At 40.5% G+C, this 18,172-nt stretch overlaps 3 protein-coding genes across 3 annotated transcripts; 2 read left to right on the top strand and 1 right to left on the bottom strand.

Annotated features, from left to right (window-relative positions):
* Positions 1-124: 124 nt before the first annotated feature.
* atp5po (ATP synthase peripheral stalk subunit OSCP) lies at positions 125-3,280 on the bottom strand. The gene is made up of 7 exons (XM_069531967.1): positions 3,171-3,280; positions 2,837-2,887; positions 2,629-2,739; positions 1,474-1,603; positions 773-885; positions 552-638; positions 125-394 (listed from the first exon to the last, which is right to left on the bottom strand). The coding sequence occupies exons 1-7, from the start codon at positions 3,195-3,197 to the stop codon at positions 284-286; spliced, it is 630 nt and encodes a 209-aa protein (XP_069388068.1). The 5' UTR covers positions 3,198-3,280; the 3' UTR covers positions 125-283.
* A 1,419-nt stretch (positions 3,281-4,699) lies between these two features.
* On the top strand, positions 4,700-8,635 carry LOC109643848 (serine/threonine-protein phosphatase 2A catalytic subunit alpha isoform-like). The gene is made up of 7 exons (XM_020109122.2): positions 4,700-5,048; positions 5,403-5,612; positions 6,006-6,179; positions 6,280-6,369; positions 6,798-6,959; positions 7,053-7,171; positions 7,285-8,635. Exons 1-7 carry the CDS (start codon positions 4,947-4,949, stop codon positions 7,355-7,357), a joined length of 930 nt encoding a protein of 309 aa, XP_019964681.1. The 5' UTR covers positions 4,700-4,946; the 3' UTR covers positions 7,358-8,635.
* On the top strand, positions 8,557-18,162 carry sfxn1 (sideroflexin 1). Its single transcript, XM_020108783.2, has 11 exons — positions 8,557-8,908; positions 10,629-10,798; positions 10,878-11,048; positions 11,393-11,491; positions 11,607-11,682; positions 11,981-12,066; positions 12,168-12,295; positions 12,450-12,499; positions 13,281-13,330; positions 15,330-15,377; positions 15,551-18,162. The coding sequence occupies exons 2-11, from the start codon at positions 10,635-10,637 to the stop codon at positions 15,645-15,647; spliced, it is 969 nt and encodes a 322-aa protein (XP_019964342.2). The 5' UTR covers positions 8,557-8,908; positions 10,629-10,634; the 3' UTR covers positions 15,648-18,162.
* The last annotated feature ends 10 nt before the right edge of the window (positions 18,163-18,172 follow it).

Below are 18,172 nucleotides of genomic sequence, written 5' to 3'. Positions count from 1 at the left end.
TACACAACTGCTACACTGTCTCCAACTATTCTACTCACTAGAAAATAATTTGTCAATGTCATTTCTCACTGTCAGGAATATGAGATAGTGTCAAAGCAGCAATCATTGACAAAGAAGACCATACTTCATTTTTTTGTACTTTTTATTAACATCCATATCAATTTAAGCACAGACACTGGTTTTATGGAGCAACGGCAGTGCTAGGACAGGTAGCAATATACATTTATCAGCGTTTCCTCCGTTGGTCATCTATGATCTTCTGCAAAAATTAAGTCCACAGGACTTAAGTTTCCTTGATGAGCTTGGTCAGCTTCTGAATCTTTGTTTTGGTGGACATGTCCACGTACTTGTCTCCGATACTGACGATCATGCCACCCAGGATTGAAGAATCCGACTGTGAAGAGGTGACAAAAGTTGAAATTACAGAGTTGTTAAAATGAAATAGATGTTAATTTTCTAAATTGGAGTCAAACTAATTGGTTTAACCTTTTCTTATATCAGGATGAAGCAACACCAACTATAAAAACATGTGTAGGTTTCAGATACAGTACCTTTGTTTCCAGCTTGATAGTTTCACCCTTCGCGAGAAATCCCTTGAGAGCTACTTTCAGATCACTGAGATTAGCTTCATCTAGAGGCTGAATGGATAAACATGTTAGCATTACTAAACAATAAATCAACAGTTAACAATAGGGGCTGCTTACATGAGTTGTTTATTTTGAAGCATGCAAGATTTGCAGCAACATATCCTGCATGTCAACCCATTTCATACCTGAGCAGTGGTAACTGAGCAGATGACCTCTCCACGATGAGCACTCATCATTTTGCCAAACGCAGAGATGACATCACCAGTTAGAGTCAGACGACCATTGTCAGCTAAAACATCTGCACAACAAAAAGCAGGATACGTATGAGATAGATTTACCGCTGTCATGTTTTTCTTAACAATTGGCAGCCTTAAGTTAAAATTATACAGTGTACAGCACTCATGTTCAACATTAGTTCAAAATAAATACTGTCTGATTCCATTTATATTAGCCTCCTAAATGTCAAATAAATCTCCAAACTACAAATACAACTTTCTTGTTTTATTTAAAACCTTATAAACATTTAATGTTTGATGTGAAGGAATCAAATGAATACATTAATACAATAAAATTACATTTACGTTTAAGTGTATTAATTGATGATGTAAATATGTTGCATCGTGTAGCTTGACTATCATGTTTTTACCGCTCATGTTTATAAATGTAAGCGATATGCTAGGAAACAATTGGAGCTCCTGTAATCTATATACTGACCTAAATGAACTGTATCAAAAAGTTTTGTATGTTTTTTTATATGAACACTGCACTCAAAATAAACTTACTATGGTGTTTTTGTTGTTGTTACGATTAATATAATGCTATGTAAAGACAGAGGTCAAGGCATCGTAACTATGGGGCCATAATGTCCGGTTGAGTGACCACTCACTGATGAGGTTGATGGTGATGGGGGACAGCTTAGCCTTTGAAAGAACATCACCGAATGTCTTCTGCTTGACGCTGCGCTTTACATGAGGATTCATTACAATACCGGAAAGGTTGGGGTCCTTGATCATGGTCTGAAAAATAAAATGACACACAGCAAAAGGAGACTTGAGTTTGTGTACCAGAGAAAGGCAGCTTTGGTATGAAGCTGCTTTTTTTTTTTTTACAAAATTTGATGTAGGTCAGACTACAGTACAAAAACTACAGTGGACGTGATATGAAACTTCAGTTGTATTACAAATAAAAGTATCCACATCCTGTTGAAATTAAGTGTTGAAGATGGTGGGCAATAAAACAATCAATAATTATAATATAATATTTATTAATGGCAATAAACATGCCATACACATCTATATAATTCCTATGCATTGTGCACAGTGAGATGTAACACATTATTGATCAATTTCAGATTTGTAAAATGTTTGGCTGTTTATCAAGTGTTTTTATTCTCTGCTCATAAAGGAGTATAAATCCACAACCTTCACTCAGGAACAAAAATCAGTCTTTAAAGTTAAAGGACATAATGTGACATTTATCATTACAATTGTTGATGTCAGGTGATATTGACATTTGAATGACCTCTGCCAAGGAGGACTTGATTGACAGTTAGCAGGATTATGCAAAAAGAACTAGCCGGACTACAAAGGTATTTTGATGGATGTGGTATGGGCCAGTGAAGAACTCATTAAATGTGGTTGCACTTTCTTTGAAATTGTAAGATTGGGCACTTCTCAACATCATTGTTGATTTCTCAGAGAAGTATGTGTGTGTTGAGATGAAAAACGAAAGGAGGTTGATATCGATGATCAGAATAAAAATCTGCATCTTGTATATTTAAATGTGATTTCATGGGGGAGTCGATTTTTTCCAGTCCCTGTATGGTAACAAACAGGTGTAGAAACCTGCAACTACCACCAGTGTGTTGCTGAAAATAAAACGTGGCCTAAGCTCTGAGGCTTGTTTGATTTTCTAAGGGGCTTTTGGCAATAACTGATGAAAAAGGATAATCGTTGTTATAATTTTCACCCAGCACTTGTTGTGGTAAACACTACTTTCCTCATTCACTCGCGTGCCCTTCAGGATCTTATGTTTGACTTACAGACACTTTGCCCAGCTCCTGCTCCACTTGGTCCAGTTTGTTCTGCTTACTGGCGGCGGAGAACAGAGCAGTGGCATAGCGGCCCTCCACTCCATACACCTGGATGGGAGGCTGGAAGGGAATCAAACAGAGAGATGAGCTGAAAGGTCCCCACTAACTAACACTGTCTGTAGTTCTGTGGTTGTGCTCCGTGCAGTTTGACATTTACCCTGATCAGCTTTGATGCAGGTCTGACCACAGACGAGCTGAACTGACGGACCTACACATGAGAAGTCACATGTTATCATCACAGACACATCTGAACTGGAACGGATCGACTTTCGGCACGCGCTGTACCATGTACGTTGATGCAAGCTAGCGGGTAGGCTAACATGTTAGCAGTCATTCAAGTGCAATGTCTAGTGCGGGTTTCTTGAACACTTAGCATTAGCTGCCGGTCATCAGAGTGGATGTAAAATTAAATAGGTGTTTTTAAACGACAGCAAATCAAACAGAAGAACTGTAAAATAATCCAAATCCACCAAAATCATTGAATGTCTTACCTGCTGCCCTAGCATGAGTGCTGCCATTTTCTCCTACAGCTGTCCAGAGTAGAACGAGCCACTGCGCATGCGCATTTGACAGGAAGCAGTGTAGCTGTGGGTAATGTAGTTCTTCCTGCACAGCACGTTCTAAAAACCTTTTTTAAATCACTTCTTAAAACCCATTTTTATAGACTTGCTTTCATGTGATGTTGTGTTTTTTACTGTTTTTATCTTTTCTCATCACATTCTATTTATTTTCATTGTGATGTTATTACTGCTATTATATATTCAACTTTATACATATACCAGCTTTATATTTATTCATTTAATTGAAACATGGTTGTCTGGCCTCCTTGTCACATCCTGCTGATTGTTATTTATTTTATAATGACCTTTCTTGTAAACTCTGTATTTATAAAGTGCTATATAAATAAAGTTTCTTATTACAAAACGTTTTAAAAGCTATACATATATCTCTAGACACATTTTGTCAAGTGTCTAAATACTATAAAATACTTCATAAAGTGTTTTTGATAAACATGATGAAACGTTAGGCATGACTTACAGTATCTTATATAATATAATATTCATCAATACAACTGGCCCTTCGGTAGTTATTGGCTAGCTGACTGCATGAGCTCAATTCCATTAAAGTAAATACAAGTTACCTGTAGACCTCGATCGCTCCTTTTCACATTTTTCAGAGTGAGTTTTTCTAATATTGACAAAAAACCTTCATACTTGTCCTTTTTTGTTTTTTATAGAGCCACATGTATGTATGAATAATTGTACAGCAAACACACACAGCTTGCAGACCATGAGGAGATATTCACTTAATTTGATTTAAAAAAAAGTGTATTGTACTTGAATTAGAACTGGACTGATATGGATTTCTGGGGGACCAATACTGACACCAGTATTAGGGAATAAAACGTTCCAATACTGAAATGAAATGATAAATGCAAATGATTACAAATATGTTGGTATCAATTTCTTATGAAAAATAAATGTAATTGAGGCTCGATATTTTACATTTGTATACTTTATTATAAATAACTATAAATAAGTTAAAATTACTATTACTAAACTGAATACATATAACTTCAATTAAGAAAATAAACGTTTTAATCGAAAAAATAAATGCAGGTCATTTCTGCATTGTTCATTCTGTAGAATAAACGTTTCCACAAAGCGCATATTGGCAAAAATAAACAACTATAGGCTACTTATATTGCTCATGCCAGTCGTCAAAGAAAATCTTTAGGCGGGAGAAAATAAATGTAGATAATATATCTGTTGATAATTAGCACAGCATTCATTTTCAGATTTATAAAAGAAAGAAATCAAAACAGATCAATCGTGAATAAACTCGTTAGAACTGTTGAAATGACTGGAACAGTAAACAGTGTGTTTTAAAGGGCCCGGCAGTGTGCGCTGCTGCTGATGACGCACATGGGATGTGTCGCTCAGCCTCTGCACATCATCTGAGACTCTGTCATCCACTTTGTGACAACAAGGAGGAACAGCATCGTTTCTGTATCGTGTCAACTTCAACACTTCGGTCTCCATCACAGCTGCAGGGACGCAGGGCTGTTGACGCATTCGTTGGCGCACACACACACACACACACACACACACATATACAAACATACACACACCACACACACACGGGCTGTGGATGTCCGGGGAGCTGGAGCTGGGCCGACACACCGTCACCGACAGAACCAGCAGAGGGTTGTTTTTGCCAGACGAACCGCACGGCTGCTCGGCTCGCTACTGACGGCAAAAGCAGGCATGGACGACAAGTCATTCACCAAGGAGTTGGACGGATGGATCGAGCAGCTGAACGAGTGCAAACAGCTCTCAGAGAACCAGGTCAAAGTCCTGTGTGAGAAGGTAAGTGGAGCCGTCAGTGCCTATGGTCAGTGCCTGTCTGTTAGCTTTGGCCTAGCATTAGCTGTGGGTGATCTCAGTGCAAATGCAGCCTGGACTAACGTCAGGCATCGGAGAACACCATTTGGCTGCAGCTGCACGCAGTACATGGCTGAGGGAGCAAGAAGATGGAGGGGGATGACTGCAAATGTTTCCCTAGCTACGCCCACCGTTGGTGCCTCCTCACCACAGGAGTGCACTGGCACCACCAGAGCAAACTGCGTTATATCCTGGATGAATGATCACTGTTTGCACACTCCCACACTGCACCATGCCCTGTGTTATCTGATCATCTGCACCATCCTTCTTTTTCACAAGGCCAAGGAGATCCTGACCAAGGAGTCCAACGTGCAGGAGGTGAGATGTCCGGTGACGGTCTGTGGAGATGTCCACGGTCAGTTTCATGACCTGATGGAGTTGTTCAAGATCGGGGGAAAGTCTCCAGACACCAACTACCTCTTCATGGGGGACTATGTTGACAGAGGCTACTACTCTGTGGAGACTGTCACACTCCTGGTTTCTCTGAAGGTAAAAATAAAAAGTTGACTCGATTGGCTCTCAGTGGCCCAACAGTCCCCTTCTGAAGCCACGTTTAGATTCACTGGATCAGGATTTCTATTTGAATCTGCACCAAATTGGACAAACTCATAATTATCAGTCACTTAACATGTCAGATGCTTTCATCAAAATCGATGATTGACACTGAGAAATCAAGGAACATGTTGAAAAACTCCCTCTTTCACAATTTACAGAAAGAAAAAAAAGATTCTGCCCCCTTATCCAGATCCACACCAAAATCCAACAGGTTCTTCTTTGGCTCACGCCTCAACTCTACCACAATTGAATCTGTGGGGTTGTTTTTGTGTAGCCCTGCTAACAAACAAACCAGTATTTTTTTTTTACATGCATTTTGTTTTGCAGGTAAGGTTTCGTGAGAGAATCACAATTCTCAGAGGGAACCATGAGAGCAGACAGATCACACAAGTGTACGGCTTCTACGACGAGTGCTTGAGGAAATATGGAAATGCAAATGTTTGGAAGTACTTCACAGATCTGTTTGACTACCTGCCGCTCACTGCACTAGTAGATAACCAGGTGAGACTGTCACACCCACAGGTGGCCCCTGTGATGTACCCCATGAAGTGGTCTGTGACCGTGTCATCAATGTATTCACATTCATCCTTTCTTCTTTAAGATCTTCTGCCTCCATGGAGGATTGTCCCCTTCAATAGACACACTGGAACACATCAGAGCACTGGATCGCTTACAGGAAGTCCCTCATGAGGTAAATTCATGTAGATTACAGTTATTTCAAACTTGGAGATACCCATTATATCATTTTCTGACATATCCGGATATCTTAAAACATTATGAGGATTATTATTATCATTATTTATATCATAATCTGTATAATCATCAATAAGTTATTATATAAGGTCTGGGTTTAAAACACTGCTAATCGTAAACCACACAGCTCCTTACATTTAAATAGTCTTATGGCAAACAATGCAGAAAAAGATCATAGGTTCGAGCTTGTCAAATGTTCAGTTTCTATGACGTATAATTCATTTCTTAGAGTTTTGAATGGTAGATCAAACAAAACAAACAAATCAGAATTTGTCAATTATCTCTTTGGGAAATTTTATCGGACATTTATCACAATTTTAACAATTTTCTGCATGTTGACTACACTAAACAGAACTTGTGTTTCAGGGTCCCATGTGTGACTTGCTTTGGTCAGACCCAGATGATCGTGGTGGTTGGGGCATCTCACCCCGTGGTGCCGGTTACACCTTCGGGCAGGACATTTCTGAGACCTTCAACCACGCTAATGGCCTCACTTTGGTCTCAAGAGCCCACCAGCTTGTGATGGAGGTACTAATAATACTTCAAATCTTTCATTGAAGACACTGATGTTACATTATTGTGAATTTAAAGAAGGTAACATTAAGTAATCTCTTAATCTAGGGCTATAACTGGTGCCATGACCGCAATGTAGTGACGATCTTCAGTGCACCAAACTATTGTTATCGTTGTGGAAACCAGGCCGCAATCATGGAACTTGATGACACATTGAAATACTCATTGTAAGTAAAGGATTTTTATTATGTTGATATAAATGTGTGTATTATTACTATTATACCTATATTAACAATAATAATTTTTGGCGGTTCCTGTAATATAATTATTGTTTATGCAGCCTACAGTTCGACCCTGCACCACGCAGAGGAGAACCCCACGTGACGCGGCGTACCCCTGACTATTTCCTGTAAAGATCACTACAGGCTACAAAGGAGACGAGAAGCTTTCATTATCCCACGGACCAGAAAACAAACGTGTGCCATAATCACAATGAAACGAAAACTATCACATTAACTAAAGACCACCGTCCTTTCCACTTTTTCCTCTCTGTGCATGATGTTTTTATTGCTAGAAAACGATTGCTACTCTGAAAATAACAGTAACAGTACCTGCTGGTTTGTCAGGAAGACTGAATGAACTGCTGAGAATCATAAGATGTGTAAGTAATCTTTGTGTTAGGGCGTAAATGATGAGCGGAGTGTGTTGCCACATCATGGCACCCTCACTGCGTCTTTCACCTAGCATGGCCTCTAATCAAAGGTTGCAGTAAATATAATGTGAACTGTTTTCTTTTTGTAACTGGAGCGCAGCAATTTATTTTGTGAAGTTACATGATAGGGTTGGATGTCAGAAATGAAAATGTTCTCTTTGCACTTTTGTATTTATCACATGAGCGACTGCGTTCTTTTATACCCTGTTTTAGTGTAAGTAGCTCTCTCTCTGCTCTGCTGTGTCTGATGAGAGTTTGTGTATTTCATATAAGTAGGCAACACTGGTACAGATGGGATCAGTTGTAAAATAGTAATAACAAAAAAAAACCACTATATGTTTTGCAGCCACAGCCATACGAAATAAAGACTGAAGTTACTTCAACAATTGGAGGATTTCTATTCGATTCTGTTGGTGGCATGATTTCCTACAGCACTCATCAGCCACCACTAGATGGAATCAAACACCAGAAACAGCAGATGATCAGCTCAAATAAAAATAATCTCACTGATATGCAGGATTAGTGTGAGTGGGCAGGAAATTGGTTCATTTTATTGATCATATTATTTATTGTTTTGTATTTGTATTGCAGGGATTTGTGACATCATGATTTTGAAACATAAAATTGTCCAGACTGCTGGTTTGCATTATGTAACTTTAAGCAAGCCCAGAGTAATTTTGCTTTTTAATTGTGTAGTATTTTCTTATATAATGTTTATGTATTCATTGTTTTATGTATGAATTTATTCATATAATACAAATAATGTTTTATTTCAAAGAATTCTTGCTTATTCCACCAAGGCATTACAATGTTACTTTTAAACGTTGTGCACTAAGTCTTGCTGTGTGTGTGTGTGTGGAAACGCTGCAAAGTTTTACGAGTGAATAATGATATTACTGCCTGTGAATCAACGTGGCGACAATGTCAGAGCGTCAACGGATATGTGGTGTTCTGAAAATAAAAGCCTCATCTGAAGGAACGAAGAGAAACGAAGCCTCATCTGTCACCTCCAGAATGTTTGTGTCCGCTTTTGTAGAACAGAAGAAAACGATGCATGCACATTTCGTCCTCCTGCAGACTCCACATGCAATGCGGTTGTTTTTGCAGTGTACCTTTGGACTTTTACTTTCTCTGCGAGGTTCCTGACACTGGGGGATGTGCCTCAGTGATGTGCTGACGCTGCTGCATGTAAATCTCACTGGCTGCAGCCTTTCAGGGACACCTCTTGCGGACCGCCGGAGCCCACAGAGCAGTAAGTAGCCTGTCTATGCTTTTTAAAAAAAAAAAAATGAATCCACCGAGCCATCGATGCTTTTGTGAAACAACGGACGAGCGTGCATCTGAGTGCCAGACGAAGGAAGCAAGGGTCGGATGCGTTTTGGTTGCTTGCTTGGATGTGTGGATGTGGCAGCAGGCTGATACTAGTTGAATCTGGGGCGCACACAGCTGGCTACATGTCGGTTTGTGATTAATTAGCCGTGTCAATATGATCGATCTTTTATTTATTTTTTTTATTTTGGGATGAATGTTTTTTTGTTTTAATCGATTGATCCATGAGCAGAAACATCTCCAGTCACAGTCCAGATTTGACTGGTCTACGTCGGGTTGGAACAATTGGCCGCATCCAGTCACTGAGCATGTTTACCCTGCGACCACACACACACACACACACACACAGCAGCGTTTCCACGCTATAACAGATGAATGAATGAAGGTTAATATTCCTCTGATCGGACTCATGGATTCATGTGTTGCCCTTGCTGATGATTAGTTGTTGGTGATCTCAGGTTAATGTGTAGCCACGCAGGCTGCCTTTGATTGGCTGAGAGTGAGGGCAGAAGCAGCAGAGATCAAAGGCCGTTTGGATCCAAAGTGCACTGATCACCTTCCTCATTAGTCATTTAGCATGAATGTTAACATTTATCTGATTATATAGCGTCAGTCAGTGTCCTGCCGCCTCGTGCACGGATTCATTGGCTATGATCAGAGTAGGGGGGGTTGTTTTGTTGCCGTCTCGTGAGAACCCCATGAAGTTTAATTCAATTTAAAGAGACAGCACACACACACCAGACTTTTCTGTTTTGCTGTCAATCCAGCAGCCATCTTTGGTGCAATTTCAGGTGGAGTTTCATCATGCAGCTGCAGACACTTGCACAGACGCACTCTATTTCTGTGACTCCCCAGCCTCTCCCCACTGGATGCATGTAACAAATGGCTAAAAACCAGATCAGACTGGGTTACAGTGACCCCACACGTACACACATTGGGAGAGGAATGAGCATGGTGCAGGCACAGCCACAAAGCTCATGTTTTGCACAGTTCAGTATTCATTCATTGCAGACCAGTCATGTCATGTTGTGGATTGTAGATTAATAAAAACATAAAGTTGCATTCAAATCCTCACCAGTGGTGGCGATAATAAACCCCAAATGTTGCATAACCCACTGTTTGAACTCAGTGTCTCCTTCACAACATACATGCAAAAAGGAGCTTTGTCACTTTATCAGTGCTGGCTTTCAGCCCCATTGGTGGGGGGGTTGGTGTATGCCTATAATGGGGCTTTGCAATTTAGTGCTTCACAACCCTTGTGTCAGGTCAGCCATCACCATAGCAACATTATGTTGAACTAGAGGCATGAAATCCAGAAAGCAGTGTTTCTTTTTCTTCAGTCTTCCTCCACTGACTTGTGTCTGCAAAAAATAAAACAAGGGCTGAAGGGGCTGTGCACTCCTGTGGTGGAGCAGTACTCAGCCTGACACGTTGCAGTTATGAAATGCAGTATTTCTTGATAACTAATCTGTTGTTGATTTAGCACAATGGAGAAAGTGTGTTTTTATTTAGCGTGTTTGTCTTAGATTCTGTTTCCTAGGTCAATGGAATATTATGGAACCATAAAGCCTCATCCATAAATCCTATATGTCCCATTCACTGACAGCAACCTGATTGTTATTATATCATTATCCTTCCCCCAGATAAATATGGCAGCAGAGCTTTCCACCTCCATAAACATCAAGGAGCCCCGGTGGGACCAGAGCACATTTGTGGGTCGGGCTAAACATTTCTTCACTGTCACAGACCCCAGGAACATCCTCCTCTCCAATGAACAACTAGCACACGCGCACAAAATCATCACTGACTACAGGTAAACCACAGAGTCTCAATTCACCACTATACTGGAAGTCACTGCTGTTACTAGATGAATGATGCTTCTCTACCACCAGGCAAGGTGTAGTGTCTCCAGGGCTGACTGAGGATGAACTGTGGAAAGCCAAGTATATTTTTGACTCGGCATTCCACCCCGACACTGGCGAGAAGATGATCCTGATTGGCCGCATGTCAGCACAGGTTCCCATGAACATGACGATCACTGGATGCATGATGACATTTTACAAGTGAGAACTTGTTTTTGTTGTTTACAGTCAGACAATGGATGACGTTTTGATATGTGGGAAAATTATAGGGATAACATTCAATCTAAAAAAAATACCTTGGCTGACATTATTCCTACAAATTGAAATATTAGAATGTATGCTTTTGAAAGCATGACTGAAGGTGATATCTGACAAGGAAGATATTAGTTCAAACCCAGAAATCAAAATTTTCTAATTCAAAGTCTATTTTCATACTTTCTAATGGAGACCAGCATGTTGGCTGGAAAATTCAGATGCAACATAAGGTTTTCTGCTGCACCTTCACACTGTCCTGGATTATGACTTCACTGATTGAAATCTTGCAGGACCACTCCAGCTGTGCTCCTCTGGCAGTGGATCAATCAGTCTTTCAACGCAATAGTCAATTATACAAACAGGAGCGGCGATGCTCCCATCACAGTCAGGTAAGAGGCAGACATGTTGGCACTGACACCGGCTCATATTAACCCTTCAGTTCAACGGTTTCTGTGTGGACAGTTTTTTTTTGTGAGACGTGACCGGTGACTCTTCTGTTTGCAGTCAGCTTGGCACAGCTTATGTGTCTGCCACCACAGGCGCAGTTGCCACCGCTCTAGGACTAAATGCACTAACAAAGGTATCAGTTCATCTAACCCCATTCCACATCTCATTTTAATGTATTGACCTCAGCCACAAGCTGATGCACAAATAGTCTCTTTGTCATAGAAAAGCCACATTATGTCCAGAGTCATGCTCTGTAATCAGCACGCTGTCATGGTCGCTTTTAGTCACTTTGTGCTGTACATCTGGCAGAGAGGCCTTCACGTGAAACATGTGGAATTTAACCTGAATTAACCTTAGACTTGTTCTGGTCTGAAAGGTGAAACAGCATTACCAGGTTTTTCATCTCATGTTTTTATCCCTCCTCTCTTTAGCATATCTCACCTCTGATTGGACGGTTTGTGCCATTTGCTGCTGTAGCTGCCGCTAACTGTATCAACATCCCGCTGATGAGACAAAGGTAAAGGAGGCGCTGCACTCAGCAAAGCACGGAAGAGTTGCTTTTTAGAGGTACTAAATTAAATTCCTCTGATTTTTGTTTTCTTCTCTCCTCGTCCTCAGAGAACTTAAGCACGGCATTCCCATAACAGATGAGAATGACAACAGGTTAGGAGAGTCCACGAAAGCTGCACAGCAGGCCATCTCTCAGGTTGTGGTCTCCAGAATCCTCATGGCTTCTCCAGGAATGGGTATAAACATGTTTCAGACTAATGACAGCTTTGTTAAACCCACTCTGACAACTGAAGGCATCATTTACTCAAAAACTAAATTCAAACTCAAAAACCACCAACTTTTCAAACTGACTTTGAATTGAATATGCAGTAATCATCTGTGTCTTTTCAGCCATTCCTCCATTTTTAATGAACCACTTGGAGAAGAAGGCCTTTCTGAAGGTGGGTGTATTTCGGAATTAGCTGTTTCTCCTTAAAACACAAACCACAGAGGAATGTGTTTGCTGCAATAATCTCCTCCAACAGTTCCGGTTCCACTCATGCACATAACAAGGCCCAACAGTCCCCTTTAATTACAACAAGCCTTGTGTCTCAGGCCACATGACGGTTCTCAGCTACACGTTGGTTGTAGTTACAGGTTTCTAACCTTATTTGTTACCATTCAGCAGCTGCAAAAAGCTCCTGTGAAAACAGATTCAAATCCACTTTTTTATTTGGATCTGCAAGAAATTGCAAACACTCATTGATACCACCCCACTAAATACAGTATGTCTGAATTTTGTTCAAGATTCACAGAAAAATCTCTGAGAAATCAATGAACATGTAGAAAAACGCACCAATCTCACAACGTTGAAGATAATAAAAAAGAATCCTGGATCTGCCCTTTTGTCGAGATCCGCACCAAAATGTAGTGGCTTCATCTTTGGCCCATGCCCCATCTTTCCACCAAGTTTCATGGAAAGATGTTATTTGTGTAATCTTGCTCACAAACCAACATTTCAAAGCATAACCTGCTTGATGGACATTATAATTTAAACTATAACAAAAGTTTTGGTTTAATGGTGGGAACCTGATGTTCTACACTGTCTCTGCCACTTGTCTCCTCTTTGTAATCACACATCAGAGGGATAAAAAGCACTGGGGACGTGAGGCCACTCTGGTAGGGGAATTCACAGCTGCCTTTGTGCCTCACATTCATTTTTTTTCTGCCTGGTCTTTTCAGAAGTTCCCATGGATGAGTGCACCTATTCAAGTCACCCTGGTGGGATTCTGGTGAGTCGACAGAGACGGTCCACCCGATGAACCACTGTGTCAAATTCCTTTGAAATTTCAACCTCATTTTTTCCCCCAACAACGATATGAAACCAGAGTAATCCTAAGATTTCTATCACCAAACGTTTTTGTGAGGTGTCTCCAGAGGAACGTTTATTTTGAACGCTAGATGATATCAGCTCTCTCAGCCTGTCTCACTGAGTTTAGACATCTAATCTGTGGATCAGTTATTAAGTTGTGTTAACAGCAGGCTGGTGATGCTTTTCAAGAGTTCCAGCGATTTAAACCAAGATGCCACAGATCCCATCCTACATTTTCTGAAGAATTTTACATTTACCCCTCCACGTATGGCCGTAAGCAGTCCAGACCGACTCTGATTGTGGTGTGAACAAACAGATCCCAGTGCGTCTCTAGTGCGTTCACACTTGTTCTGAGAGCTGCATGTTAATCTTGTGTCTGAACACGGCCACTCTCCAGCTCCTCTTGGCCTCCAGTGACCCTGAATTCAGAAAATTCAAATCACATGGAACATTCTTTCACTTCTGCTTCCCTGAGATGACAGTTATGTGAGCAGCACTTCCCGCCTTAAGTGTGTCCAGTTGCCAAAGTACTGATTGACGGAAAGACTCTGGTAAAAATAGAAATACTGATTCAACTCTTTTACTCAAGTATAAGTAAAAAAAGTGCAGGCTCTGAAATTGTTCGAAAGCAAAATTTTTGAACTTAAATGATACAGGATGCCTCTTCTGATAACTCGGCAAAATGAAAAAACTTGTAGGCTAAACAAAATAGGATCGTTTTCCTCTTTTGTGTGCAACCTGCACAGAGACAAAAAAATCACTGGACACAATCTAGTTTTGCTGCCAAATCTCAGACAGAATAATGAAGACTGAACTGAACCGTGGTCCTGCATGAGCAACTGGATAATTTTTTACAGGGAACTCGGTTCGGCCCCGCCGGAGTCGGTCACGGCCCTGGCGGAGCCCAGGGAACACGCTCAAACTTGACTATGCAAAGGAAGTAAAAGTCGAAACAAGGTTTCTGTAAGTGAACCTGTGGAAGGATCATTACCGACCTTGGTCAACCACGGCAACACGAACAACCTGCGGACGCTTAGGGTCTCGTGCTGCCCCGGGTCTGCTCGTCTCCCGAGGCAGGAGTGAGCGAGAGGTGCTCCGTGCTTAAAATGCATAAAACAAGTAACGATCCAGTTGTAGCGAGTAAAAGTAAAAAGTCGTCAGGAAAATAAATACTCAAGTAAAGTACAGATACCTGAAAAATCTACAATAACGAGGTATTTGTACTTCGTTACGTTCTACCTCTGCTAGTTGCACAGTTGGACGCACTCTTTTTCTACTGGTGAAAAAAAAACCAGTAAAGTCTTTTATCTACGATGGGAACTCACTCCCTGGTCAAATGACTCTGCAGTGGACATGTTTTAAGCGACTCCTCGGATCAGCAGTGATATAAACCCACCAAATTGTAAAATGAGAAAGTTGAACAGAGGCAAACTCCTCCACCACAGTGGGTTAAAAAGCCTGCGGAAACCTCCTAATTCTGGTTAAAAGAAATATTGGTTAGACAAGAGAGAAAAATGTCCATCAATGTCCATTCTGTTTCTTCAAATAGTTAATGATCATCATCATTTTACAGTGAAACAGGGAGAAGCAGCAAATCCTCACATTTAAGAGGCCGGACGCAGCAAAGTCTTAAACATTTGTGGTTGAAAAATTACTTGGACCTTTTACAAGACAGAAAATATTCTGGAGACCCTCGTGTACAACATGTCCCCTAGGACAATTTGCAATAGCCTATTTTCAAAGCGAAACGTTGTAGAAAGATATTAGATAAAGATTCAAATTGTTGCTGATTAACCTTTGATTGATCAATCAACGAAGATTTTACTGTAACCGCACTATTGAGCTGACTCTTACTCATTGGGTGTGTTTTAGACCAAGTTTGGGAAACGATGTCACATAGATATACTTCTGTTTTTCAGCCTGGTGTTTGCCACTCCACTCTGCTGTGCGTTGTTTCCCCAGAAGAGGTGAGTAACGTTTACAGTCAGACACAGGGAACCAGTCAAGAACATGAACTTTCTCTAGATTAAAATTTGCAACGTTTGCAGGATTCTTTTCCTGCCTCAACTGTTACACAACACACCCACAGTGTTCATGTCTGACCCAGTAACTCCTGCCTTTCTCCCACTCCGTGATCCAGCTCCATGTCGGTCAGCCGCCTGGAGCCCGAGCTGCAGGAGAAGATCCGGGCCAGCAACCCAGGCGTGGAGAGGGTCTACTTCAACAAAGGTCTATGAGTGCGCGGCCCACTCAACCAAACACTGCCATAGCACAGCTGCAGGCTCGGTCCTCGCCTCTCTGCCAGCCCTCCTCATTCAGTGTGCCAAAGTTCAGTTTGTGTCTCCTCATTTCCACCATTCAGATGGATATTTCTGAGGACTCCCTCTCTGGGTCAGTCACTTTGTAACGATCTCTTGTCAGTGTGATTTTTATTGTAAATGCTAGAGAAGATCTTCTCCAGAAGAAAAGTATAATGTGTATCGAGACAGATTTATATGATAGTTATAAGTGGACTTTTTTTTTTTTCAGTGCAGGTTTTTTTTTTGTGTTGCCGCCAAATAGTTTTCATTCTCTCCTACCTAATGTTGGTTTATTCCTTACCTGCATCACAGTTGATCGTAAACACACCGGAACATTAAAGACGTCTGCAGTTCATGCATTTGCCAAATGAGTTCTCTGATAAAGAAAAAAAAAAAAAAAAAAACTTCTGTCAACGATTACAACCTCTGGGTCATGACAGTGTGACTCACTTTAATTCATCTCATTTTACCAAATGAGTAACGTTCAGCATCTAACCATGAATCTAAAAAACTATTCTCCAGGGAACCAACCAATAAAATGTGACGCTATGATGGTGGCAACCATTTAGGGACTAACACGGTGCTATTCAATGTCTTAATAATCAGTGTTAATCATACTACCTATTCTGCTCGTTAAACTCGCATGAACAAACCACTCCTCACACGAGCATGGTGGGATTTAACCACTGATTCTCTTAAAAACAACACAGTCGCTCCGAGGCTCCGTTCAGGAAAGCCGAACGGTGATGACCAGCATCGCTAGTGACAATAATCTCAGTAAAACACGCTCTCGTTTCCATAATCCATGGTTTCCGGTATTATATCAGGAGCTTCTGATCACAGACAGTATTTGATCCCACTAACATTGATCATGTCATTCATGCTTTACTCAAGACTTGTATGGTATCTCTCTGCTGAAGCTTGATGCAGCATCATGAGAGGTTCTATCACACAATATGGCCCATTTTACATTGTGAGAATTTGATCCTTTTATTGTTTTAAGCTGTTGTAGTGCATTTATATGTACATGTCTATGTTAGATATGGATTACAGTATTGGGAATATATCATTCTAGTATTTTTGAAGAGGAGAATGGTACAGAGAAGGATCCTATGATATTCCGTGTAATATTTACATCTACACGTTAGAATCCTGTGAAACATGATGATCGCTCTGGTCTTATTCTGTGTGAGGAGTGTGGATCTCTCAGCTTAAACCTTCATCCACGACCTCCTGCTTTGTTTTTCATGATGTTAAGATAGAAATCCTGGCATGTACACCTCAGTTATTACACACAGTTACATCACTACCACCGGCCTCGGAGCTGATGCAGCAGGTGCAGTGTGATGTTGTAACTTTTGTTCCGTACCTTGGCCGCAGTAGTCAGTGTTCACATGATATTGTCAGTCTGATAAACAGTGTTGTATCAGCCAGAGTACCAGATTGCATTCATCCCAAAAGGCTGCCATCATAAAGCCGGAGGCCGTTCGGTGCCGCATTACAACCAACTGTATTTTACCACGCAACTTTAAACGGTAGGCCTGTTTCATATCAGAGAGACTGTACGGTGACACGCCAGTTTTATTACTAGACCTTTTTAAATCAGGGATGAGGCTGAAAAAGATGGACTGAAGCCACAAAGCTCATGAGAAGTATTTAAATCTTTAAATTTAAATTATTTTTAAATGTAACTAGGACCCAGTGTAGAATTCGGTCCTTTCAATGCAAATGTTTACATTTCAAATTTGAAATCATTAACGGCTTGTGAACATTGATTTAATTGCATCTTTTGCTCATTAGTGTGTGATTTCTGTAAGGTGTTAAGTGTTTAATAAACTGTAAATCTACTGATATATAAATATATATATATATATATTATATATTGCTGTAAAAGTAACAATTTCAATTGGTCAGTGTTTCCAGAGAGATAAGTTGGAGGCGGAGCTGTTCCCTGTACCGGTTTGTTATTCAAGTGTTCAAGGTAACTGAATGTAGCGTTTTTCCATTTGCAGACGTTTTATGGTGCGTTAAGTCAAGAAAAGCACAATATTGTAACAGATTTAAAATGATGCACATTTTTAAAAGTGACTGAAGCTGTTCAGTTTCGTGACTGTGATGCTTTTCAATCATCAGTGATGGAGTAAGAGAAGATGATTAACACTAACTTTACCATTTATGGTTTATGTTATTTCTGAGTGTCCCTTAACCTCTGTGTCTAATGAAAGCAAATTTCCCCTTAATGTATTAATAATACTTACTTAACATGTTCACAAGCGTCAATCTACCAAAACAAATGTCACTACAGTCAAAGTGATACAGTCATGAAAAAATAATTAATTTGAATGAATATTTTTAGAAATGATGACAGAAAATTGTACTTGATTGTTTTGCAGTACACTGGGGTGATGTAATGTTTAGACTAACTGGATGAAATAAAGTTGATGAAATCTTGTATTGGGTGT

The sequence above is a fragment of the Paralichthys olivaceus genome, chromosome 9 (assembly GCF_024713975.1).
Source record: "Paralichthys olivaceus isolate ysfri-2021 chromosome 9, ASM2471397v2, whole genome shotgun sequence".
Taxonomy (NCBI): domain Eukaryota; kingdom Metazoa; phylum Chordata; class Actinopteri; order Pleuronectiformes; family Paralichthyidae; genus Paralichthys; species Paralichthys olivaceus.
The sequence above is the reverse complement of the archived record's forward strand: the minus strand, read 5'-3'. Positions and strand labels throughout refer to the sequence as shown.

Coding starts and splice junctions, on each gene's coding strand:
- atp5po (XM_069531967.1), bottom strand. CDS start 3,197: ATGGCAGCACTCATGCTAGGGCAGCAG. Junction 2,740..2,836: donor CTGCATCAAAGCTGATCAGG/GTAAATGTCAAA, acceptor ATTCCCTTCCAG/CCTCCCATCCAGGTGTATGG. Junction 395..551: donor CTATCAAGCTGGAAACAAAG/GTACTGTATCTG, acceptor ACCTCTTCACAG/TCGGATTCTTCAATCCTGGG.
- LOC109643848 (XM_020109122.2), top strand. CDS start 4,947: ATGGACGACAAGTCATTCACCAAGGAGTTGGACGGATGGATCGAGCAG. Junction 6,180..6,279: donor CTGCACTAGTAGATAACCAG/GTGAGACTGTCA, acceptor TTCTTCTTTAAG/ATCTTCTGCCTCCATGGAGG. Junction 6,960..7,052: donor CCCACCAGCTTGTGATGGAG/GTACTAATAATA, acceptor CTCTTAATCTAG/GGCTATAACTGGTGCCATGA.
- sfxn1 (XM_020108783.2), top strand. CDS start 10,635: ATGGCAGCAGAGCTTTCCACCTCCATAAACATCAAGGAGCCCCGGTGG. Junction 12,296..12,449: donor CATGGCTTCTCCAGGAATGG/GTATAAACATGT, acceptor GTGTCTTTTCAG/CCATTCCTCCATTTTTAATG. Junction 13,331..15,329: donor GTCACCCTGGTGGGATTCTG/GTGAGTCGACAG, acceptor TCTGTTTTTCAG/CCTGGTGTTTGCCACTCCAC.